Here is a 26,350-nt window from a genome sequence, read left to right as displayed (position 1 = left end):
TAATCTAGTTAACAGAATATATTTTCTATTATTGAAAACAAGATATTTATTTGATTATTCCAAGGCTTCTGATAACTTTTTCTTCTCTATTATTTCAAAGATCAATCAGTAAGTGGGCACATCCTTTTCCTTCTTACAGTTCATATAACAGAAAAACTCATTTTCTGCACCTTGGCAACTTGTGTAAGGTTTAGTTCATTCAGGGCTTTAGACTCTCTGATCACCTTCCTATAATTTTGTTTCACTGTCACACATGTACCCTTTGTTATGAATTCTTCTTTTATAAAGCAAAATAAAGGAAAATTATTTTAAGTGATGACATATGGTGGCATATGGATATATGAAGAGGGATGGTGGGAGAACTAAAGAAAATCTATTTCTGAAAGAAACTATTTCTTTAACTTGGGAACTTATACATTTTATGATCTATAAGTTAACTAACAATATTTATAGTAGAGAGTGGATACTCAGATGTGACAGACAGATAAATACTTTTAACTTTTATTTATTTTCTATTAGAGGAAGGTAAAGGAGTAGTAGTACTAGTAGAAATGTAATACATGAACACACCCTTGTAATTCACTCATTGTTTTCTCGTGTGTAGGATATAAGTGTGAGATCTAGATGAAAGAAAGGATCCAAAGAAAAGCTGAAATAAAATTTGAGGTGATTTTTAATATGTGATGAAGTGCACTGCTAGGAGGGAGATACAGAGAGATTTCTAAAATAGAGGAAAATTTCTAAAAGTAACAAGATACAAGAGTGATGACATAATTTAAAGAGTTAACATGGTGTAATTTGGAGAGGATTAATGGTTAAATTTGAGTTGAAAAAGGATTTGAAATTGATTGTTACAGATTCTGTTGCAAAACAATTGTCTACATATTTGTCATACTTTGTTTAATTTATATTAAAGAGTTAAACCCATATTAAAATAGAAGCAACATTATTGAAAGTCATATTTTAATAATATATTAATATTGTGTATCATATTCAAATTATTCTTGGCAACCATAAGAATAATTTCTAACTATAAGAAGAATATTTGAGCTCACGAATACTTATTTATTTGTTTTTTTAGCAAAAATGTATATTTTTTGTCATGTAAATACTGAAAAGAAATTATTGAATAAGAATTGATCAGTGAAGAACTTTTTAGTAAGGAACAAAACTGAGATTTATTCCAAGACTAGTTACTACCTGTCATGAGCATTCAAAAAGTCTTGCACAGTGAATCACTGTATAGAGACAAATCATTTCAATAAATAACTTAGAGGTATTACATATAAAATTTAAAAGATAGAAAGAAACCTAAGGATATTTCCTAAATAAGGCCTGTCTCACAGGTTTTTGTTGTTTTTAAATGAAAATCAGTAGTGATGTATGACACATGTGAGAATTCTTTGAGCCCTCTAAAACATATATATGAGATTATCATTGGTGTCGTTGATTTTGTTTCCACAGAATATACTTTCTCCTTTTGATTTAGAATATTCTAGTAAACAGAAAACACATGTTTCCTCTCTTTTATATGAATTCAAAAGAAAAGCTATTGGCAAAAAGTCAAGACATCTCATTCGAAAAGGTTAGTTATATGAATTTTTAAGTTATATTTGAACAGAATTTGATGAAGAGTAATTACATTTTAGAAATTGGTCATGTTAATTTTGAACTATAAATATAAGACTACATGAAGTATATGTTGATCATTCTTAGATATCTCATTTAACATTTTATAAATATACAGATTCAGAAAGTTATAAATCATTCCTAATAGACATGCTTACACATTTCCTCTTCTATTATCCTAATAGAATTATCACTATTTGGGGGTTATCTAATATTTAATGATTTAATATTATGGTTATGTAAACACTATTCCTAGCTGAACCACAGACTATATTAGGAATATATTTGTTTCCTTATACTAGTTAAAAAAAACTTGCATGAAAATCTCATATATTCAAACCACTATTATCCCCAAGTGCATTATATATATTTTTGTTTTCAAGATATTTTTACTTGAGCCTTTCATTTTGCTGGTGTCTTCAGGACTACTTACTATCTAAACCTGATCTTAATGGCTATTATTTCTTCAACTATGATCTCAAGAATTTATTTGTCTCTATGCTGTGTTGAGACCCTTGTTTCCAGGATGCTGTATCTTGTTCATTCTTGTTTTACTTTATTTTAATGCAGTATCTTATTGATTAGTTTACAGAGAAATTATACATGGAAGATAAATTTTTTTAAGCCCTTGAAAGCCTGAACAGGTCTTCATGCTACACTTACATTTGGCTGTGTAGAACTTCTTTCAGAAAAATTCTTAATTGCTTTATTGTCTTTTAGCTTCCAGTGTTACTTCTGAAATGTATACTGCCATTTAATACTTTGTGTATTGTATATAAATGTCTGTTTATTGTTTTTCTCTTCTGTCTGGAAACTTTTAGCATTTTCTCTTTATAACAGCTGTTCTGCAATTTCACTGTGACTTGTCTCACAGATATTTGTTAGCTCAGGTGGATTTTCTTTCCATTTAATTTATTTTAGCTTTTCAATCTAAAAATATTCCTCGGTTTTAGGTGTTTCTCTTGTGTTATCATTTTAACAGTTTTTAACTGTACGTTAAGTACATTCACATTGTTGTGCAACCATCCTCTCTTTTTTTCTTGGTCTTTCTGGCTAAGTTTGTTGATATTACTGATTTTTTTTGAAGCAGCAAATTTTGTTTTCATTGATTTTCTTTGTTTTTATGACTCTATTTTGTTGATCTCTCCTCTAATATTTATTTTTTCCTTTCTTCTGCTAGCTTTGAGTTGTGTTTTATTTTTCTTGAGTTCCATACAGTATAAGTTAGGTAGTTAGAAACATTTTTTACTTTTATAAAGTAATCATTTATAGCTGTACACTTGCCTCATAGCACTGATTTTTCTGTATCCCATAGTTTTAGAATATTATGTTTTCAGTTTTATTTATCTCAGATATTTTATAATTTTCATTGTGACATCTTCTTTGACTCATTGGCTATTTAAGAGTGTGCCATTTAATTTCCACATATATGTAAAATTTCCAGCTTTCCTTACACTGCTGATTTCTGCTTTCATTTCTTTGTGATAGGGAAATAGTCTTGGTATGGTTTCATTATTTTAAAATATATTAAGATTTGTTTTATAAACATACTGTATATCCTGGATAATGTTACATGTGTATTTGAGAAAAATGTATATCCTCCAGTTTTATATATGTCAAGTCCAATTGACTTATAATGATGTTCAAGTCTAAGTTTACTTATTGATCTTTCATTGGCTAGCCTATATTTAAAATGAGGCATTGGAGTCTCCTACTATTACCTTAGAGATGTTTTATTTCTGCCTTTAGTTCTATAAATGTTTACACCATATATTTTGTACCCCTGATGTCTGGTGCATGTGTTTATAATTTTTATGTCTTCTTGGTGAATTGAGCATTATATTATATAATGTTCTTGTTTGCATTTTTTACTCAAAGTCTACTAGTTTAAGTGTTAATCACATCAAAAATATATCTTCACAGAAACATCTATAGAATAGTGTATCATGGCCTAACCAAAGTGCCACATTTAATTAACTGTCACAGACCGTTATACTAAATATAGAATTCTCAATTGACAGTTTCTTTTTTAAATTTCAGCACTATAAATATATCATACCACTGCTTTTCAGTCTGCAAAGTCTCTGCTGATACTTCTGCTGATTGCCTTATTGAAAATCACTGTATGTGATAGGTCACTTTTCCCTTGTGGTTTTCAAGATTCTCTTTGTTCTTTGTGTGTGTGTGTGTATGACAGTTTATGTCTTTTACTGTGGGTATCATTTTGTTTATCCTACTTGGAATTTGTAGAGAATTTTTGATTAGTAAATGCATGTGTTTTCTCAAATTTGGGAAGTTGCTTTATTATTTCTTCAAATAACCTGTCTACTCCATTTGCTTCTCTCATTTTAGGACTCCCATGATGCATATACTGACCTATTTGATGTAAGTTTCTTAGTCTCCATTTACCTTTCCTCATTCTCTTTTCTTTTTATTCATCAGACTCTATTGTTTCAAATAACCTGCCTTTGATTTTGCCAAATTTTTTTTCGTTGTTGTTGTTCAGGTCTCCTACTGAAGGCTTCAAGGGGACTTTTCTAGAACTCTTGTTATTCAGATGGACCTCCTAGACTGCTCTTGTAATTCTCCTGCTTCTCATTACTTATGTATTCATTTCCTTTTATATTTGTTGTCTTTTCGGGGGGACATATACTCAGTTTTATTTTCTATCTGTATGCTTTTAAATTATATAATCAAATTTCTAAAATACATACATATGCATAGCTGTTCTTGGTTCATAGATGCAATATCTTCTCTATTGAGAAGAGAACAGAGATCAAATATTAATACCATATAGGTTTGATTGTTTGTTTTTGTGGGTGGTTCTTCTGTATGCTGTGATCTTCTAGTCCCCCAATTTACTTTATTCTTAGAGATATTTTTGAAATATGATGCTAATTTGTGTTTTTTCACTTATAAGTATGAATATAATATTCTGAAATGCTACTTGGAAACTCTGATCATATATGTGATTGGGTTTAATAATTTGTAGCTTTAATGTAAATAATAAAGTGGACTCCAGACTCTTTATTCATGGACCTCTGATGCAGGGTTTCTTAAGAAGACTCTTCCAATATTTTGTTTGTGATATGAGTAATTGCCAGTGTTCTCAGCAAAATTTGGTATAATACTTTCATTTTATCTCCCAGTTTTCAGTCACGTACATATTTCATCCTTCATTCTTAGCTGTCCTGATGTTTCCAACTCAAGAAACTCTTTCTTTAAAAGTCAGTTTCTGGTTTGCTTTTTATATTATTTTATATTTTACTGTTGATGTTATTACAGTTGTCCCACATTTTCCCCATTTCCCCCTTCCACTTGGCCCACCCTCCACATCCATAATCTGTCCCTTTACCATTGTCCATGCCCATGAGTCTTTCATATATGTTCTAATGTAGGACTAATCTTTTCACCTTCTTTTAATCAGTCCCTACCTCCTCCCTCCCCTCTTAGAGCTGTCAGTCTGTTCCTTGATTCTGTGCCACTGGCTATATTTTGCTCCGTTTATTTTGATCAATAGATTTCTCTTGTAAGTAAGATCATATGGTATTTGTCTTTCACTGAGTGGCTTATTTCACTTAGCATAATAGTATCCATTTGCATCTATTCTATTGCAAAATGTAGGAATTTCTTCTTTCTTTCTGCTGTGTAGTATTCCATTGAGTAGATGTACCACAGGTTTTTTATTTTTAATCCACTCATCTGTTGGGCACTTAGGCTGTTTCCAGCACTTGGCTATTGTAAATAGTGCTGCTATGAACATGTAGGTGAATACATTCTTTTGAATTGGCATTTTGGGATCCTTCAGGTATATTCCCAAAGAATTTCTTTGGTTTAACTTTTCCAGAGAGTTAATCTTTAGTCTTCTATCAGGGCATAGTGGTTATGTGTGGTAGCCAAAGGATCTGTTGATCTAATTATGTCTTTCAAATAATTCTTTAAACAATGCTTTTAATTCCTCACTTTTTTAGTGTTTTACATTGTGAATCAGCTTACTTCTTCTTGGATTCCTTGCATCAGACCTTAAATTTCGACTTCATACTGTCTTTTGTCAGTTACCTTTCATTCACTGACTTTCTGGCTTACAACTGATTTTTGGTATAACTGCTATATTCTTTGTTTTTTCGTTGTCTTTACATGATTATTTTTTTCTTTTTTTCTTTCTTTCTTTTTGATCATGGTATCAAGGAAGAAAAAAACTATGTTTAACCTATTTAATCCATTTAACCTGAAGTCTATATTAATATTTTAAATTAAGCTGACTCGTATCCACATTTTATATTAAATATGTCAGAGGAAGAAAAAGTAGGAAGGGAGAGGAGGGAGTAGGGAGTTTTGGGTTGCCTATTCTAATGTAGGCAAGGCATGTCTACACCCTTGGAAAACAGCACTCAAAAATCATGAAGAATCTGTATTGACTTCTATGAGGACAAGAGTCTGTCAGTCTCCTCATCCCGAATGCCCAGGTATGGGCTGCTTAGAGATAATAATTAGATTCACATGTGAAGCGCACTTGCAGTTATATAAGCACTGATGTCTTATTTTGGCTAGTAGCAAGCTCTGTCTATGCACAATATATTAGGGAGAGGAACCCCAACAGGAGTGTTGGTGCAGCGAGCAGCAGGGGCACAGCGATCAGTGAGGAGTGTGCAGCGAACTGCAGGAGCATGGTTGGTGGTAGCCTGGTCGCCCATAGCAAGCCCAAGGGCAGAGGGCAAGCGTGAATACTGTAATATCTGCAATAAAGGAAATGTCAGAGATTTCAATCTTGCCTTGCATATTCTTTCGATTGCCCGGCAAGAAGAATCTGCATTGGTTTCCACGACAACTTCCCTTTTAGGTACGGTAGCCCCTCTCTATATTGCAGCTCACTTATCGTGGCCTCACTGTATCGTGGGATTTTGTAAAATACTATATTTAATTATTTATCGTGGATGTTTCCCTATATTGCAGGGTTTTGTGGTACTGTATATGTATGTTGTTGAGGTTATGCAGGTTTAAGAGTGTAGAATAAATGTAAGGTTCCTGCTTCACAGGGGTGTCTGGAATGTAATACCCGCAATGAGGGAATACTGTTTATGCTTTGTGCAGTCACTAGCAATGGATTGTGAAAATTAAATGCATTAGCCACCCCAGTGTTAGAACATATCACTTTTGGAATAGTCAATTTAATTTATTATTTCTGTTTTACAGATGAGGAAAGTGAATTTAAAAAGCTAAAATAATTTATCCAAGGTCACATAATCCAAAAATGCCAGAACTGATACTATTTCCAGGCTTTATTTCCTCATTGAAAGTCCAGGGCCCATTCTATTTAACCATGATGCCTCCTGAGGACTGTAAATGTATTGCTGTGTAATAATTAAATAAATTAAATAATATGCATAAGAATATGGCTGTATTAGATTAAACCTTCTGAATCTATTAAATCTAACACACTCTGTCATTCCCTGTATTATCTTAGACATTGTCCAACTACCTATTTTATATAAAATTATATTATTTCTCATTTATTGTTTAATATTTCTGATGTTAAAAAAGCTGTGGGAGTTGAAAAGTGTCTTATCTAAAAGCATTAGAAGAATAAGTAAAAATAACATTTTCCTCATGTTTGTTCCATTTAACTAATAGCAAATTACCTTATACTTGCTTTAAAAAAGTGGTTAATTTTAAAGCAGCCAGAAATTGTACTAATGCTGCTTGAACAAATTATTATTTTTTGTCATGAATTTTATTAGTTCATTGTTAAAAACTACTTTTATTTTCTTTCACCAAGTAACATTTTCTGTTACTTTTTAAATATAGGTATTGTATTCTTCTATTTAGGGTTATTTTAATCCATTTTACCAAATTGTACATCTTAACATATATTCAAAGTTGTATAGCATGAGAAATACCTTTTCTTCTTAGCAGTGTCTCTCCTTCCTTTAATATATATATTTTTTTCCTTTCAGAATGATTAATATTATTTCTTTTTTTGACCATACTCAAATATGGGCTCAAGAGATCTTAATTTGGAAAATTAGGAAGTTTGGCAGTCTCCTCCTTCTACCATTTATTTAATATTAAGTAATAGCGTTGTGTTTGAGATGCAGACCTTTTCTGGACTATTAACTTATTTCCCCTCTATTGAAAAACAGAAGTTCCTGGAGTACCAAGTGGGAACAATGTTACAACAGTCTCTTAAGAATGGTATTCATAAGAATAATCCTTTTTTAGTCCTGTCTTCTACCTATATCTTGGGGTTTGGTAAAAGTTTTGATAAATGCTAAGTTCATTTGATCAAACTTTTCATTGTTATTTGAATATTCTATTTCCTTGCTTAACTTTTGTCTGTGTAACCAAGAAGGGAGAGAGGTGTATTGAAATATTACAGCATAATTGTGGAATTATAATTTTATCAAACATTTTTATTATATCTTGAAGTGTTTTATTAAGGATCTACATGATTGTGATTGTTACATGTTCTTGGTGACTTGAACCTTTTATCATTATGTATTTATTTTCTTTCTTCATAATAATTTTTTCCTCATACTCTTTTGCCTGATATTAGTATAGCTGCACTAGCTGTATTTTAGTTAAAATTTTCTTAATATATTTTTCCATCCTTTTACTTTTGACTTTTTGTTTTATATATGTATCATGAAACAGCAAATAGTTGGATCAACTTATTTGTATTATATCCATTGAAGGAGACCTGTTTCTGTCTTCTACTTTTTTCTAGTTCTACTTTTTCTTTTTCTGTTTTCTTCTTTCAATTATTTTTTCACATTTGATATCTACATTTCCCTCTTCACTTTGACTTTTTATTTTGCAATAATTTCAAAGTACAAAAAGGTACAAAAATTATGAATTATTTATGAATATTTGTCACCTGTTCCCCAAATGCTACTATCTTATATAATCATAGTACAATTATAAAAACCAGGAAGTTAACATTGATATAATACCATTAACTTATCTATGAATGATACTCATCTATGGCCAATTGTCTGACTAATGTTCTCCTTATCTAGGACTCAATCTTACTGTCTAGATTTCAATTTTGTCATTATGTATATACCTCTTCTGTTTGTTTTAGCATTTTTTTTTAAAATTAAGAAACAGAAAATCTTACCAAGTTATTTAATCAACATTATTTTCAATGTCATTTGCACCATCTCCTGGATTAATTTCTTATTTTTTTCCTCTTCTGGGATACCAGTTTTACCTCAGCACTTTTACTTTTGTCCTCCATATCTTTCAACTTTTTTAACATCTTTTATGCACCCCATCACACACTTTCATTAAGGTAAAGGGATTCCTTGAAAATGATGACTGGGTTTTATATATTTCTTTTATAACACCTGACAGTATACTGTTCCCACAGAAAATATTGAGTGATCTTGAATCAGTATTATAAATGGAGTTAACCTTTATCTGAGAGAGAGAAGTTGCATTGCAACAAGTAAAGTAAGGAAGTAGATAGGTAGTAATTCTCCCCTCTTTTAAAAACAACTTTCACACATTGATACAGAGTCAACAAGGGTGCTATGAAATCTTTGTATACCCTGTTTTTCTAATTATGTGTGTTTTTTTTAATTCTTTAACTTTTTCAATGAGGTTTTATAGAGTCACTATGTGCACTTAGATACAGTAGTGCACAGGTGTTCTATAAGCTTATAGAGCATTATTTCTCAAACTTTCTTAAATTTCAAATTATAGCACATGTTGAAAATGATAAAATTTGTATGGCACACTGTGTTAACACCGTGTGGTTTAGGGGAGACTCTACATGGGCCTGGAAAAAATTATTACATTTTAAAATTTTATATAATTATGATAAGGAAAAATAGTATAGTAGGAATATACATCTGTGTATATTATATATGTTTCATATATGTATTATACATTAAATATATTTTTAATAAGGAACAAAAGTTTACTTCTATAAATGTGAATTTCTGTATCAAGTTTTATATTTAAAATAACTATCATTTCTGAACAAGACCGTATTTATCTCTTAATTTTGTATTCAATAGTGAGAAATATTTTTAATTTTATGTCTTATAAAGCTTGATTTTCTAAAATATACACATATACTAATTTGATAAAAATAATTTAATGAAAAAGAATAGACTATGACACTGTGTAATACTAGCTGAACAGTCTTGAAATAGGAGAACAAAACAGTATTTCCTGAGTTTGGAACATGAAGAGTCAATGGTGACCTTGATTGACAAAGCAAGTCCTGCAAAATGACAGAGACAAGAACCATGTCGGTGAAAGTTAAGAGTGAATGAAAATAAACTAGTGAAGATATTACCGAATTATTTATTTTAAGGATTTTTACAATCTACAATATTTATATTCATAATAAACTCAAGGCACCGAAAGAAAGAAATCAATCTTGTGAATTACAGAATTCTTAAATTGAGATTTAAAGATATTTTAGAGTTATGAATGTCTTATTATATTCATAATTTGAAAATTTATTAACAATGTATGATGTATAAAAGTACAGTATGATTAGAGTGTTTGAATAATCAAGATGTTATACCCAAAGTTAATCCTAAATATCAGAAAGCTTATAATATATAGGGGGTTAAAGTAAGGACGAGAGGGTTTCATAAAGGCCGTTAGGCAATTACTCCTCTTTTCCTTTAAGGTAAACGACATTTGAGTGAATGACTATGGGTTAATATTTTTCAAACTGGTACAGTCTGATAATAGGCACTTCTACTAGGCCAGAAACTCCCTTATTAAAAAAGCATGAATGTGAGTAACTATTGCCTTACAATATGAGTTGTGACTAGGTGAACCTATTGTCTAAATATTATTGTTCTTTAACACTGATTCTTAACATTTTTCCTCTTTTTTGGTCACAAATACAAATTTAATGAAATATAAAGATACAATTTAAGAAATTAACTTCTTGTTGTTCTCAAATATGCACATATGAACACATTCATTTTATTTATAATTTCAAGGGATTCATGGGTCCACTTAAGCCCTTTTTTTCTTCCTTAAATTAATTGATAAAAACAAGAGTCTTGTAATTTAGTCACTAATAGGTTTTATGCTGCCTCTAAAATCTCCAGAAAAAGTCTACTCCAATAGGTAATTGTTCTGATAGCATCTGTTACACATTTTGTGTGTTTTTATATCTTCATACTTTAAGCAACTCCTAAGTATTAGGAGTGTTCAATGATTCTGAAACTACATAAATTAGTCTTATTATTTTTATCACCTGTTATCATAATTCCAATTTTAAGATCTTTCTTAAATACTAATATTTATGCAGATAAATATAATCTGAATTTAAAAAAAAACTATCCACAAGAGTAACAAATGATTTTCTAATGTTTAATTAGAAATAAAATTACTTATGCCAAATATGGTTTTTCTGATTCTTATATTGTTACTATAATGTCAGCCAGAATAATCTGTAATTTGTATGTTGTTGAATATTTCAATTCCCACATGGGACCATATTTTCCTGATAACTTTCTCACAAGGGCATTTCAAGTTGGCAAATCTTCAAAAGTCTTTTATCAAGTAAACAAATACCTTAATGAATGAAAGACTCTTTACTATTTCTACCATGTCTCTATGTCTCAGTTTTTCCCTGGGAGTCTCAATTAATGCCTGTTGTCCAGTTGTAATTATTAATAACAGTGCCTCTGTCTTGAACATGTCCCAATTTGAATGATGTATAATTACAGATTATGTGTCATCATTCATTTCTGTCATCCATAGGCCAATTTAACATGAATGGATTGTCAAGTTAGACTTACACAAATCTGAGATCTTATCCTGGTATCAAACTGTACTAATAATTTAAAAAATACTAATAATCAAGAGGCTCAAATGAAGTAGAGAGGGACCTGGAACATTAAGACTGGCTCTCCAATTTATTTCTTCCTTTGAAGAACATATGTTTATGGCCCAGCAAAGTAGATGAAATCTCTAATGAGATTTATGGGTTTACCTCACACAGAGACTTTACATTATGAAACATTTCTGTTTTATATTTCAGAGAATTGTACATTTTATATGATATTTTCCAGAGAATTCTTTAGGTAGGCACCAGCCTGCTAAAGGCATTCAGAAGATAAGGGCTCTTTCTCCTAGAAAGTATCATTAGTCCATCTTTTGGGAGTTCCAGTTGACATGGGGATTAGATTGGATCACCGTCCTTTTTTCCTTTTCCCATGGGCATCCACCTTGTAAACAGAATGAACAAATCGTTGTCCAGACACTTTAATTCCTTCCTCCCAGCGCTCTAGGAGGTTTTGAAATTTAGAAAGCATTTTATTATAGTAAGTTGTTTTTACTACATTTTAGATTATTACTACTTATATATTTTTATTAGCTCTAGGCATTCAAATCTAACAGTAAATGAAGTATATAAAATCTTACCCTCGTGGAGCTAGAATATTAGTGATAAGAATGACATTATTGTTTCAGTGAAACTTCTGTAAGATGAAGTTAAAAAGCCCTGCCTGTAATTTGTGAATAAGGATAGGTATTGTCTCATTTTTATTATCAAATTATACATGATGGCTTAACAGTTGATTGCTTTTGCTGTAAATATTATCTAAAATACCTGTTTTATTAATTGTTAGCTTGTAAAAGTAGATGCATTTATCTTCTTTAACTTAAGTTAAACCTATTATCACTTTAGTTTTTTTTTATTGCCTAATCAAATCTTTTTTCTTTATGGAACTGACATATCACTGCAGGTCAGATGTTTTAAAGATAAATGATGCTTTCTGAATGCCTATTCTATCTTATACTTTGAGACATTTTTTCAGTGTTAGAAATTAAACATATAAATACCTTATTTATACTGAAAGGATATGGCATACCAGGCAGACATTGTGACCCTAAAGTGTGTGTTATGTTAGTGTTTTTTAACCCTTTAAAGTATAGCTGAGAGATGGGCCAATCCTTTGCGGTTATTGCAGAACAACATTGATATTTCAGACATAGTTATGAAGAAGTAAATTCAAATCCTTAAAAAAAAATGCCACCTGTTATATAAAACACATTTCTGAGAACAAAGCTGCCATTTCCTATTCAGAATGTAAGGTCACAGGGTTTATTATTTGAGGGTCATTATATCAAAGTGCCTGTGATAAGATTTATACAATATTTTATTTTGCCTTCATTACATACTTTGTCTTGCTCTGAAACCACATATGAGCCTGAAATGAAAACTCTAAAGGATATTTTATGGTTTCCATTGAAACACATTGCATTTTCTGCCTCCAACATTTTTCTTTCAAATTCATCTAATTTATCATATCTTGCTGATTTTACTCCACTTGTGCGTTAGGCAATTTAAACAGTGTTTTGTTTTTTGTTTTTGTTTTTTAATCCTAAACTGTTTGCTAGAATGACTGAATTTTAGTATAAAATATCAACTAAATTACTTCAGATGAACAATTAGACAATATTCATGCATATAAGACTAGAAATCTTTGTTGCTAAATTTAAAATTAAAAGCAAACAAAAAATATATTTTATGTCAGTATAATTGCTCTAATTAGTTTTAAATATGTTAAATATTTTTACCACCAAGAATAAAGAGAAAGACAATCATATTACAATAAAGTATAACTTGATGAAAAAAATAGACTTTTAAGTCAGATACACTTGGGTTTATTTTCTGATTCTATAAAAAGCATAGAAAGTTGTGTTTTTTTTTTTTTTTTCCCTCAGTTTTTACCTGATTATTATTGGTAATCATGTAAATGGAAAATAGTATTACTTTTAAATGATTTTGTTTTTTATAGAATTAGATATTTTAAAATGATACATATTACTTGATTTTATAAAGTTAAAGAACTTAAATATGACCTTAATAAAATGTTAGCTTGTGTCTGGATATGAAAGCTATAAACTTCAGAAATAGTAATACATAGACTATTTGTTTAACCTGGTTCTCTAAATCTAATGCCCTCCCACCCCCCAATATTTTTTGTCTCAACCAATGGCAACACCATCTATTTCACTTCTAATGACAAAATGCTAGTCACACTCACCCTTGATTTCTTCTTTTTCTTCTCTATGATCTAATTTATCAACAGCCCTGTTGATTTTGCCTGTAAAAAATATCCCAAATTTTTCTTCTTTTATGCAACTTCATTGCTATCGTTCTGGTCCTGCCTACCACCAAATCTTGCCTGTGCCCGCACAGTTGCCTTTAAACCAGCTTTTCTCATTACACTCTTGTGGCCCACATTCAAATCCGTTCTTTTTTTTTTTTTTTTCATGATAAAATCATATATCATATTAGTTCCCTGCTAAATGGCTCTAAATCTCATAATAAAATTCAAACCTTATTTCTTGTGGCCTGTAAAACTCCAATCTGCCTTACTTCACTGACCGCATCTCACTCCACCTTTATCTTGCTCACTGAGTTTCTACAAGAATGGCTTTCTCTTTGTATCCCTAACAGGACAAATGTGCTCCTCCTTAATATCCTTACAGTCACTTCTCATTTCTCTTGGAACATTTGTTCCCCCTAATTGTCCCATTTATTCTTTCTTGTCTTTTGTATTTGCAATTCAGTTGGATTTCCTATTAAAATATTTCTTGTATACCCAGTATAATTACTAGACTCACTGTCATTTTACCCTGCTGATCTTCATAAGATCATTCATTCTTGTTTGATGCATTCCTGTTTGTGAGTTTGTTACCTGCTTTCTGCCACTGAAATAAAAGTTCATGAGACCTGGGACAATGCCTATCATAGTGCCTCATCTCCCATATCTACAAAGGTACCTTACACATAGCAAAGTTTCAGTGTTATATATGCATTTTTCACATATATTATGTTTGTTTTCTGTTTAGCAAAGAAAATATTTTTCTATTAAAGAGAGATGGCTAATATCAATAGAAACCTAGTAATTGTCAAAGAATTAAAAAAGAAAGTAAAATTTAGAGGAAAAATTAAGAAATAAGAGGGAGTTTGAATAAGAAATGTTATAGTTGTGATTACTGAATTTTTTATTATATTTTCAATCTACTATAATATAAATGGATAGATGGAAAGATGGATAAATAGATGAATTAATAGACAGATAAATCAAAATAACTCTAGGAAGCTAGAATATATTAAGTTCTTCATTGAGACCGTATCTAATTTTAACTAGCTGCCAGTGGGAGAAATTGATCTCTATTACATTACTAAATACTGAAATTGAAATGTGAGATCTGAGATTGGATAAATGTTCACAGAGTCTTAGACATACTGCATACCTTATCCAAAAAGAAATTAGAAGAATCATTAACATATCAGGATGATTATAATTGAAATGAAATAGAAATTAATAATTTAGGAATGATAAAAATAGAAAAGAAAACTCTAATATGACCAATCATAGCAACTTAAAATCCTAAATATCTATTTTAGATATCTCATATAAATGAGATCAGCATTTATCTTTCTGTGATTGACTAATTTCACTTAGCATAATGTCTTGAAACCTCATTTAATTTGTCATGTATTGCAGAATTTCCTTCTTTTAAAAGGTTGAATATGTTCCAGAGTATGTTTATGCCATATTTACTTTAGTCATTCATCTGTTAATGGAAATTTAGGTTGTTCCCACACTTTGGTTATTGTAGATAGTGCTTCAGTGAACATAAAAGTGTTAATATCTCTTTGTGGCATCCTGATTTAACTTTTTTTTTTTTTTTGATAAATATGAGAAATGGGGTCCTGGATTACATAGTAGTGCTCTTTTTCATTTTTCGAGGAATCGCCACACTGCTTTCCATAGCAGCTGCATCATTTTTCATTCCCATCAGTGGTATGCAAGGACTCGTTTTTCCACATCCTTACAAACACATGTGGTATTTGTCTTTATAATAATAGCTATCCTGACAGGTGTGAGCTGATATCTCATTGTGGTTTTGACTTATACTTTTCTGATGATTAGTGACATTGAACTTTTTTTTATATATTTGATAGCCATTTATGTATCTTCTTTGGAGAAATGTTTAATCAAGTCTGTAGTCCATTTAAAAATGGAATATTAAATTTTTACCATTGAGTTGTAGAAGTTCCTTATATTTTAGAAATTAATCTATTATCAGAGATATATGTTTTAAAAATATTTTCTCCCATTCTGTGAGTTGCCTTTTCATACTGTTGATTGCTTTGCTGTGCAGAAGCTTTTTAATTTAGTATCATCCCACTGTCTATTTTTGCTTTTATTGTCTATGTTTTTGGTGTCACAGTCATGAAATTGCTGTCGAGACTAAAGTCATAAAACTTCCCCCTATATTTTTTCTAGGAGTTATATAATTTCAGGCCTTATACTTAAATCTTTAATCAATTTTGACTGATTTTTTTGTGTACAGTGTGAAATAAGGTTCCAATTTCATTCTTGTGCATGTTTTCCCATCGCTATTTGTTGAAGAGACTGTTTTCTTTGTATGCTTCATTCCCTTTTCAGACATCAGTATACTGCATATGTGTGGATTTATTTCTGGGCTCTCTATTCTTTCCATTAGTCTCTATGTTTGTCTTCACGCCAATACCTTACTACTATATTTTGATTACTGTAGCTTTATAATGTATTCTGAAAACAAGGAGTATTATCCCTCTTTGTTTTTTCTTAATACTGATTTGTCTGTTTGTGGTTTTCTGTGGTTTCATATGAATCATAGAATTGTGTGTGTGTTTTTTTTTCTATTTTTGTGAAAAAAATGTCTTTGAGATTTTGTTAGAGATTGCATTGTATTTGTAGATTGCTTTGGGTAGTATGGACTTTTTAATAACATTGATTCTTTTAATCCATGCACATAGATATCTTTCTATTTATTTGTGTCTTCTTCATTTTCTTTCACCAATGTCTTAATGTTTTTAGTGTGAAGATCTTTCACCTGCCTGGTTATATTTATTTGTAAGAATTTCATTGTTTTGATGCTTATCGTAATGGAACTGCTTTTTAAAATTTCTTTTTCATATAGCGTTTTGTTAGTGTCTAGAAATAAAACCAATTTATGTTTGTTGATTTTGTATTCTACAACTTTACTAAAGTTACTAGTTCTAACCATGTTTTGTCTTTAGAGTTTTCTAGATATAATATTATGTCTTCTGCAAATAGGGACAATTTTACTTCTTCCTTTCTGATTTTATTTCTGGCCTCCACAGAGTCCACGTTAGATAATCCTTACCAGTGAGTAGTTTTTCAAGAAGTGATTCAGGGAACAGGCCCCTCCCACCTGTGTCTGTACCACCTTCTAAGGCCTTGCCCTTACCGCTGTGGAGTGGATCAAAAGAAGGAAGAAAGAGGAGGCACATTTATTCTTATTAGCTGTGGACCAGAAATGATACATATCACTTCTGCCCACACTTTCCTGGAGAGGATTTGGTCTCAGGGCCACAATAACAACAAATAAAGCTGAGAGGTTTGGTTCCTTTGTGTGTCCAGTGAAGGGAAAAACAATGTTGTTGGCAGTTATTAGTTGCCACCACAGTTAAGAAAAACAAGGCAAAACAGATTACAAAGTTCTCTGCAATTATAATAACTATATGTAAAAATAATATGTATGTGTAAGTATAAGATACTGCTTTTGAGTCAGTGCAAGTGAAATAATTTAAAAAGATAAGATAATGCAGGAAACATTAGAATCAGTGCATTTCTGTGTTAAAATGTTTCAATAGTGATTTTTTTTCTTTCCAAAATCACCATCAAATCACAAATTGAAAAGGAACATCAGTTGGGAAAATGCTTCTTAATATAAGTAACAGGTTCTTGTAAATTTTATTAATGTGTCTTTCAAAAATATTAAGACAAATTGAATTGTGCTTACTACTTGTATTTGTCTGATGTGCGATGTAGGCCAGGAGTCTGAGCATGAAGCTGAGGATGATGAACTGGATGCCAGTTTTAGGACATCCGTGTTTAAACTGCCCATACATCCTTCAGGTTCATTGAAATATGCTGCAGTATTGAAAAAGGAAAATCAAGATTCTTTTCCTGCATATGCCCAGCCATTTCCTGCCACTCATCAAAAACCAGTACTTAAAGAAACACACACACTGTTGGATAAGAATGCAAGAAGAGAGTTTTTTACAACACACAGCACTGGTATAAAACTCAACACACTGTATGATATTGATAAGTATTACTTGGAACAAAAGAAGCAGGATAGCCATAAGAAAAAAATAATAGCTGTAAACATGGCTCATGCTGCCCGAGAAAGAGCCAGCTTAGCTGTTCAGCAAACTTTACAGAAGAAAAAGTGTGTTGCACAAAAACAAAAGGCAGAGGATAACAGGGCAATTCAGGCTGGTTTACAGCAACGTGGTCAGGACAGAGCCAAATACCTTGAAAAAGTTAGAGAAAGGAGAGCTTTGTTTTTAGAAGAAAAAAACCAAAAAGCTAAAGACCGTTTATTAATTCTAAAGTTAAACAATGATCGCACTATTTTGATCAAAGGAATAAATAAAATGGACAGATTGAAGAAGAATGAAGCTCTCCTAAAAGAGAAGCATCTGATGGTTCAGCAAAAACTGGAAACAGAAAAATATCAAAAGGATTTACTTAAACACATGAAGGAATCCAGGTAAGTACAACTGATATTATGGAAGTGTCTTGAGTCAATTTCATGTGAATATTGCATACTAAATGTTGAGATCTTATAAACCAGCAGTTCTCAACCTGTGGGTCCCAACCCCTTTGGGAGTTGAACAACCCTTTCACAGAGGTCGCCTAAGACCATCGGAAAACACATATATAATTACATATTGTTTTGTGATTAATCACTATGCTTTAGTTGGGGGTCACCACAACAAGAGGACCTGTATTAAAGGGTCGCAGCATTAGGAAGGTTGAAAACCACTCTTACGAACAGTACTTTATAACATGGTATATCCTACTTTGGAAAACAGAAACAACAAAAAAGAAAAAATATGTCCTAATATATTACCAAAGATGGTACAGTAAAACAACTCTATATTTCCTCACTCCACCCTTACCCAACAAAATCTGCTTCTTAATTCATGTTTTCTTCTTACTGTAAACAGCATCATTAGCCTCTTGACGAATGTTAGTAAACTCAGTCTTTTGCAACTCAATTTTCCTATTAATTTTACTTCTAAAAGGAATCTCAAACCAATCCTTCTTTTTCAATCCCACTTTTCCTAAACTAATTCATGCTCTAATAATTCCTCTAAGTATTCACTTTATCCTTTCTATTGAGACCCCGATCTCCATTCTCCATCTGTTTTTCAACCATATCTGTTCTCCAACCATATCTGTTCTCCAGCCTACAAACTTAAACTATCTTTTAGAATTAAGTTCTGATCATGTAATTTACTAACTACTTAAATATGCTGATACCTTGTAATTGTCCACACAATAAAACCTAAATTCCTCTGAGTGGCATTCCAGGCATCATGCACTCTTCCAGTCTATCTAGATCCATCTCACTAAATCTTATGCTATAGCCTCCTTCCTCTTCCCCCTAGCCCCACTCTTTGCTCCAGACAGACTAAATTATTCACCACTCCCTACCCAGCTTTGTACTTCCTTACCCCTAAGCTCTTATTGATTCTATCCCCATTTTTCCTCAAATATGAACTCTGAAATGGCACTACAAGACCACAATGTTACTATTGTCTACATAGTATGCAACAGAGACTCTCAGGTTGTTGAACAAATTCTACTTTGAAGTGCTGAGACTGGTGAATGGGGTAGTGCCCATATGTGAGGGAAGAGGCACTTTCCTCCAGGGAGACACATCAATAGTAGCTGATATTTTGCTGAATGTGACTGTTTCCCCACTTTGCCCCATTGTGCAGTGCCTGAACTAGACAAACACTGACAAAATCTACCCTTTTATTAGCCAACCAGCTGAAATGGAACCTTCACTGTTTATTAGTCCTTTCCATTTGGTGTTGCTCCCATGGCAGTTTTTAAGAGTTTCAACTGTAGTAGCTATAAGAGGGCTTATATCAGGTTAGCTTGTGAAGTCCTGTATAAGATCATTTGGTCTATTGTTCCATTTCAGTGCTTGGTACAATAGTTTCCAAAAATGTATTCAATAATTATTTGTTGAAGAAAATAGGTAAAAGTCAGCTTAAAATTAGTAATGGTTATATGTATCAATAAATCCATTTGGGCCATATAATAGCATCTGGTATGGACAAGTGTCTTTTTATATCTTTTTACTCAGTTCTTTAGCCATTGGAATGAGAAGCAATGCATTTTTTTCTAAATGTGTGTAAAGTGAAGATATATAATCAAAATTATTAAATAGATACTAAAAATATAATTAACCAAGCTTTGAATACAGCTTCACTAGTCATTAGAACAGGTATCTATCTTAGAACAAGTACTTAATTTTATTACAATAAATTTGTCCTGCCATTCTCTTTTTGTCCCTCTGTGATCACTGGCATTTCTACAAAAGAGTACTTACTTACCTACATTTCAAATCACTCAAATAGTAATTTGCTTCCAGCTGTTGAACATATGAGGTGATGGGGGACATAAAAATCCTTTGGCCCCAAGAAACTGAAAATATAGGTGGAGATAAGTCACCAGGCAATAAGACTTCCAGAGTGAAATAATAACACAGGTCTTAATACTATAAGAACTATCAAGTACAGATTTAAAATTTAAACAAATAAGTAAGAGTAATCTGAAACCTTTAAATAGCAAACTTAACATCAGCTTGTCAATTCATTTTAGTTCTCTTCTGTACTCTCATACAAAAATTAATCAAATAATCATGATTGTCTAAGAACTCACAGCACAGTGGAAAATTTAAGCATATATTTGAAGTATTGCAGAGTAGGAAAATTACAATTGTCAATTACAATTTGGAAAATCAGAGATATGAAGGGAAAACCTTACCTGCAGAGAGGATGAACAAAATTGGAAAGTTCAGAATGGGTAACAGGGGAGAGGAAGGAGCTGGTGAATATTGCTTTACCTACAGCAAGTGAAGGTTTACAAAGTAGAGTAGCTGAGGTGCAATTGCTTGAGAAACATTACATTGGATTAGCTATGGCCTTTAAATTGCAGTGGACACTCTTATGGTAAAGACCATTAGAAATCCTACCAGAAAAAAAATAGTCAATGCATTTTAAACATGCATTTTACCGCAGTACTTTCTTTTTAAGAAATATCTGAGAACATTAATCCTTAGAACACACTTGGGACAAATCTGTCTCAAGTGCAAAATTTTAAAAATTGTTCCGTAATGAAGATTTTGTAATTTTAAACTAAACTTGTGGGAGGATAATGTAAAACTTTGTATTTATTCAAAATACTTTAAACTGCACTCAGTAAATTTAAATTTTATTTGTTGCAAAAGGATTTTTATTGTGGTATCATACTTTCAGATGTATAACATCCTGTTTTGCTACTTGTATATAATGATTACCACATTAAGTCTAGCTAACATCTGAAACCAGATATAGTTACAATTTTTTTCTTGTGCTGAGAACTATTAAGATTCATTCCTCAACACTTTAAATATGCAATACAGTGTTATTAATGAGAATTTTTAATATTTATTCTCTCAGCTACTTTCAATGATTCAATACAATGTTATTAACTATAGTCACCATGCTATACATTATATCCCCATGACTTATTTATGTTGTAACTATAGGTTTGTATCTTTTGACCCCCTTTACCCATCCCCCCTACCCTGGTGATTACCAACTTATTCTCTGCATCTATGAGCTCTGTTTGTTTGTTTTCGGTTCCATATGTAACTGAGATCAGATGGTATTTGTCTTTCTCTGTCTGACCTAATTCACTTAGCATAATGCTGTCAACTTCCACCATGTTATTGCACATGGCAATATTACCTTCTTTTTTATGGTTGATGATATTCATATAAATATATCACATTTTCTTTACAAAGGATATTTTAAGACCACAAAACCATATACATATAAGATGTACATGTCAAAAGTTTTATTTAACTAATTAATTAATACAGAAATTAGTAAGACATTACAATCAGTTCAAATGAGAATTCTAAGAGCATGCATATAAATAGGCAATCAGAAATGTCAAAAATAAATTTAGTCATTATCCACTGGCAATAATCAATTGTAACTCCATTGGACAAAATTCATTTACATTTCTATAGACAAGGTTCATTTGCATTATTCATAGTTTTCCTCAACTTATAGAGCTGTAAAATAGCTCAAAGAGATTGAAATACTCTGATGGGTACACTAGACAGGGCACCTAGTAATTTTTTTCAACCCTTTCAAATTTTTTCACACAATTTTTTTCCTTGATAATAGATTCAAGCTTAACAGCCACAGCTTTATCCTAGTTATATTTTAAGTGGCCAATCTATGTAAATACTTACATATATTTATGGCTTATCTAGAAATACTTGAGAACATTATAGCTGCCTATTTCATTTACATTTATAAATGCTATAATTTACCAAAAAATAGTTTGTACTAGAAAGTGGTGTCAAGAAGAAAGAATTTGCCTTTCCTGTTTATAACTAGTAATTTTTAAGCTATTTAACTGAGGTATTTTATATAATATCTTTTTAAGTATAAAAATATTTTATGTGTTTCTCTGCCATACTTCATAATTTTTTTCATTACTGTATACTCTGTGTCTGTGTGAGAGAGATTTTTGGAAATACCTTTTCTATAATTTAATAAAAATATCTTGGAAAAGAGAATGAAAGCTAGTCTCATATCAAAACACAAATACAATACAAATCAGTTTTAGAGAAATTTAATCAGCTTAGTTTTATCACAGCAAATTGGATGTCTGGCCGTCATTAATTTGTAGAGGATACAGAGTCAAGTGAGTTTCCTAATGTATCTTAACTGAATTATCTTCTCTTGTAAACTGCTGCAAAGATATTATCTTTGAAAGCACACAGGAATAAGGCAACATAGTGGTGTCCTAAAAGGCATTATTGAATTTTAGTTATAAATATTTTCAAATAAAGCTAGAGTATCAACATGCATAAAAGAGCTATAACTCCAAAAAAAAAAAATAAATAAAGGTAGAGTCTATCTAGAGACTTTAGAGTTTTTAATTTAATTTTTTTTTTAGTTCAAATACTTTACCTAGAAGCATTCTAATAAATCTCAATAACTAGTGAAGTCACTACTGAGAGAGTAGCTTCCTGTTTCTGCTGTTGAGTGAGGAAGAATGAAATAAGAAAGGGGAATCATAAATCTCCAGTTTAGGAAATTGATAAAATACCCACAGGGCATTTAAGAGTGAATTAAAAAGAGACTTTGAAATGAAGGAATTTATGTACCAGGTAAAATCTGGTCATAAGTTTTCCAAAATATTCTTATCCATACTCTGAAAAAGTGATAATACTGCTCAGGGCAGAACATCAGGGTGTCTATTTTGAAGTCAAGTATCAATTAGCATGAAGATACAGCATATGAGGCAGTTTTTCAATTATATTATCTTATGCTTGTCTTTATTTTGGTCATCAATTGACCTTAGACTACCCTCTTCATTCACTGTGGTCTTTATATCTTGATTTAGAAAGCTTTTCTCTATCCAACTTGTACTGCAGTCATGGTTAACTTCCAAATTCATAAGAACAATACTCTCAATTGCCCAACCTAAACACTTTGTATCCCAACAACCTATAAACTAATTTCCGTTGACATATAAACCCACCCTCATCACTTGGAACTGCCTTACCTCTTAAATTTGAAACTCTTGTATTCTTATTTATAGCTAAATTATTTTACCATTTTTAATGCTTCCTTTACTTTCACAACATGTATTCTTTAAAGATAGGCCTTGTGTCAAAATATTTTACAGGACTTTTTTGATGGTATTATAAATGGAATTTCATAATTTTATTTTCCAATTGTTTGATCCTGATATACTATATAATTGTGATAAATTTATTGTGTTTCTCTTTAATTCTTTGAAATAGTTGTGTTTCTTTTTACATTTTATTCACAGTTTATAATGATTATCTGTAGGAGGGATATTTCAACACATTTTAGACTTTGTTGGTACCCTTAATTACATTTGTAAAGTCCCTTTTGTGGTGACTTCTCCTCTGCTACATGTCCAGACAAGATTATTTTCCAGGGCTCCAGTCACAATAGTTGTACCTAATTTTCATTCAGTAATTGTTACATTCTAGGCTTTCCTCTATAAAAAATTTAAAAATGTATTAGGTTACTTACTAAATCCTATGAATTGAATTGCCCCTTCTTAATGATGAAGATAATGAAACAGACATAGCTTAAAATAACTTTTCAAAAATTACACAATCAGCAAGTTGCAGATTTGGGTTTCAAACCGAAGCAGAATGGCTTCACTTCCTGTTCTCTTAAACATAAGCCTTTGCCTCTCTGTGTTCTCCTCCCTCAGCATCACCACATGAATAGCCAGGTTTAGAGGAGCTTGAGACCTTCGCCCATTGTCCCTTATAAGATTATAAAGGGTGTTAAGTCTGAGAAGGGGGGATTGTTATTTTTTGTTGTAAAAAATTTAATTAATTAATTAATTAATTAATTAATTTAAAAAAAGAATAATATAGGAAAGGGCAAACCCAAATAACTTGTATGTACGACCCATGGGCATGGACTTGGGGGGAGGAATGCTGGGGGTGGGGTATACTGGGCAGAGGGGAGCAAAGAGGGAAAAAATTAGAACTATTGTAACAATATAATCAATAAAATATACTTAGAAAAAACAAAAAACAAACAAACAAAAAAAAAAAACCCTTCATTTTACAAAAACAGAACTCCAAACCCTGCCTCCCTCCGTCTAGTTGTTCTTCCTACATTGTCCTGATGAATGCCACTGTTACCTGTCCAGTAAAAGGAATTATTAAATGTCAGGCAGTGCTCTCAGGATTTTAAATCTGTAACTCATTTAGTCCTTTACTAAATCCTATGAGTTGGATTATGCACTTTCCAAAGATGAAGAAAGTGAGGTAGAGAGAATGAAAGTAACTTCTCCAGAATCACACAGTGAATGATTTTTAAGGTTTCTAGACTTCCCAAATCCAGATTTTGAGTTCCTCTGAATATAAATAAAGAATGCCACGATCTAGTCAAAGTCTAGGCTTATCTGTCCTACTGTTCTCACCAGAACTGTATTACACAGACAGAGTGTGGTCACCTCCTGGAGCATGTCACGCTGTGCTGCCTTCTCTGCTTTTACCTTAGTACTGAAGCCTCCCTGGTCTTCCCTCTGCCTGTTCTCCAGATTATATTTTCTAATTTTGTCATGTTTCACTCTGTCTTATTACTTAGTGCTTTCATTATGGTATTATAGTATTTTATTTGTATTTATATACTTTTACTTCTCTTTCTATAAGCTTCTCATGTGTCATGTCATATATTTATCTTTATGTTTCTAGCATCTAGGGAATGTGCCAAACATTATAATATATAACTGTTGAAAGAATGAGGATAAATGAATAAATTCTTCTAAGGCCCATGGCATTTCCAGGTTTCTCTAACTTAGGGTTTATATTAGTCTCCTAGGGCTGCTATAACAAAATACTACAGACTGGGTGGTTTGTCCAGAAAATTATTTTCTCACAGTTGTAGAAGCTAGAAGTCCAACATCAAGATGCTGACAGTTTGGTTTCTTCTCAGGCCTCTCTCTCTCCTTGAGCTTGTATGTGGCTGCTTTCTCACTGTGCTCTCACATGGCCTTTGTCCTGCATGTGCACATCCTTGGTGTTTCTTCATCTTCTCATTTTGGGCTAGAGCTCACCCACATGATCTCATTTAAAAGTAATTACCCTCTTAAAGGACCTATTCTGGAAATAGAGTCACATTCTAAGGTACTAGGATTTAGGACTTACACACAAAAATTTGGAGGGAACACAGTTCAGTCAATAACAGAGTCCTAGAAGAAGCTTGGATTTAGTGAGGCTTAAGTAAAAAAAATGGCATATTTTGGTTTTGAAGTCTCTTTGGGGATCTAAGCCATGGTTTGTATGGATTCTGTTACAGCCAATGAAAATCTTAGAAATATTAACCTAATATGGATATTAGTTAATGTTATAATAAAATTCTATGCAATAAGTGAAGTTGTGTCTTATTTTCCCATTTGTATATGCCTATTTTAACTACATTTAATTATCATTAACAATTTGACTGAATATTATGGTTTTAGTAAATTAAAAGTATTTCATTCTATTACTTTTCTTTTTCTCTTAGGGCTCAAGAAATACATAAAAGACACTGTGAAGAAAAATTTGTTTTAGATATGCTCGGCTTTCAAAAAGTTTGTGAAAGATTACAAGATGCTAAAACAAAAATAGCCATTGTGAAAAGAAATTTAGTCTTAAACTTCCCAGTGGAATGACAGAATGAACCAGTGTCAGATTACATCCCATGGTCATTTTGAATTATGACCATTATTTTCAGTTAAAAGACTTTGAAATAATACTTTGAAAAAAGAAATACTCTGTATCACAAGGTGGATTTGTATATAAATTTTTTAATACAAAGAGTAAAATATTTCTCTTACTGATCATAATTTAACTTAAGTTGACTTTTCACTCCCAAAGTTTCCTTATATATCCAGATGCCCAAGGAATGATTAAACTGATCTCTTTTACTATAGGAAACATTGCAAAAGGCGTTGCTTATATTGTTTCACATCCAGAGTATAGCGATTTGTAAGCTATTTTCAGTTTCACTGGCAATCTTACCGTAGTTATTCTGTCCCAACTGCTGAGTTTTATTGAGACACTGTGTACTTTGATTAATTTC

At 31.6% G+C, this 26,350-nt stretch overlaps 1 protein-coding gene across 1 annotated transcript in view; it reads left to right on the top strand.

The window, feature by feature from the left end:
• Positions 1–26,050, top strand: part of LRRIQ3 (leucine rich repeats and IQ motif containing 3) — a 94,169-nt gene extending 68,119 nt beyond the window's left edge. Inside the window, exons 5-7 of the mRNA XM_090271680.1 lie at positions 1,465–1,585; positions 17,472–18,198; positions 25,793–26,050. Coding sequence (XP_090127806.1) covers positions 1,465–1,585; positions 17,472–18,198; positions 25,793–25,940 — 996 coding nt within the window. The 3' untranslated portion in view covers positions 25,941–26,050. The remainder of the gene's footprint in view (positions 1–1,464; positions 1,586–17,471; positions 18,199–25,792) is intronic.
• The last annotated feature ends 300 nt before the right edge of the window (positions 26,051–26,350 follow it).

This window comes from Furipterus horrens, unplaced genomic scaffold, assembly GCF_987537825.1.
Source record: "Furipterus horrens unplaced genomic scaffold, mFurHor1.1.pri manual_scaffold_3, whole genome shotgun sequence".
NCBI lineage: Eukaryota > Metazoa > Chordata > Mammalia > Chiroptera > Furipteridae > Furipterus > Furipterus horrens.
This window is presented reverse-complemented; position numbering and strand designations above follow the sequence as displayed.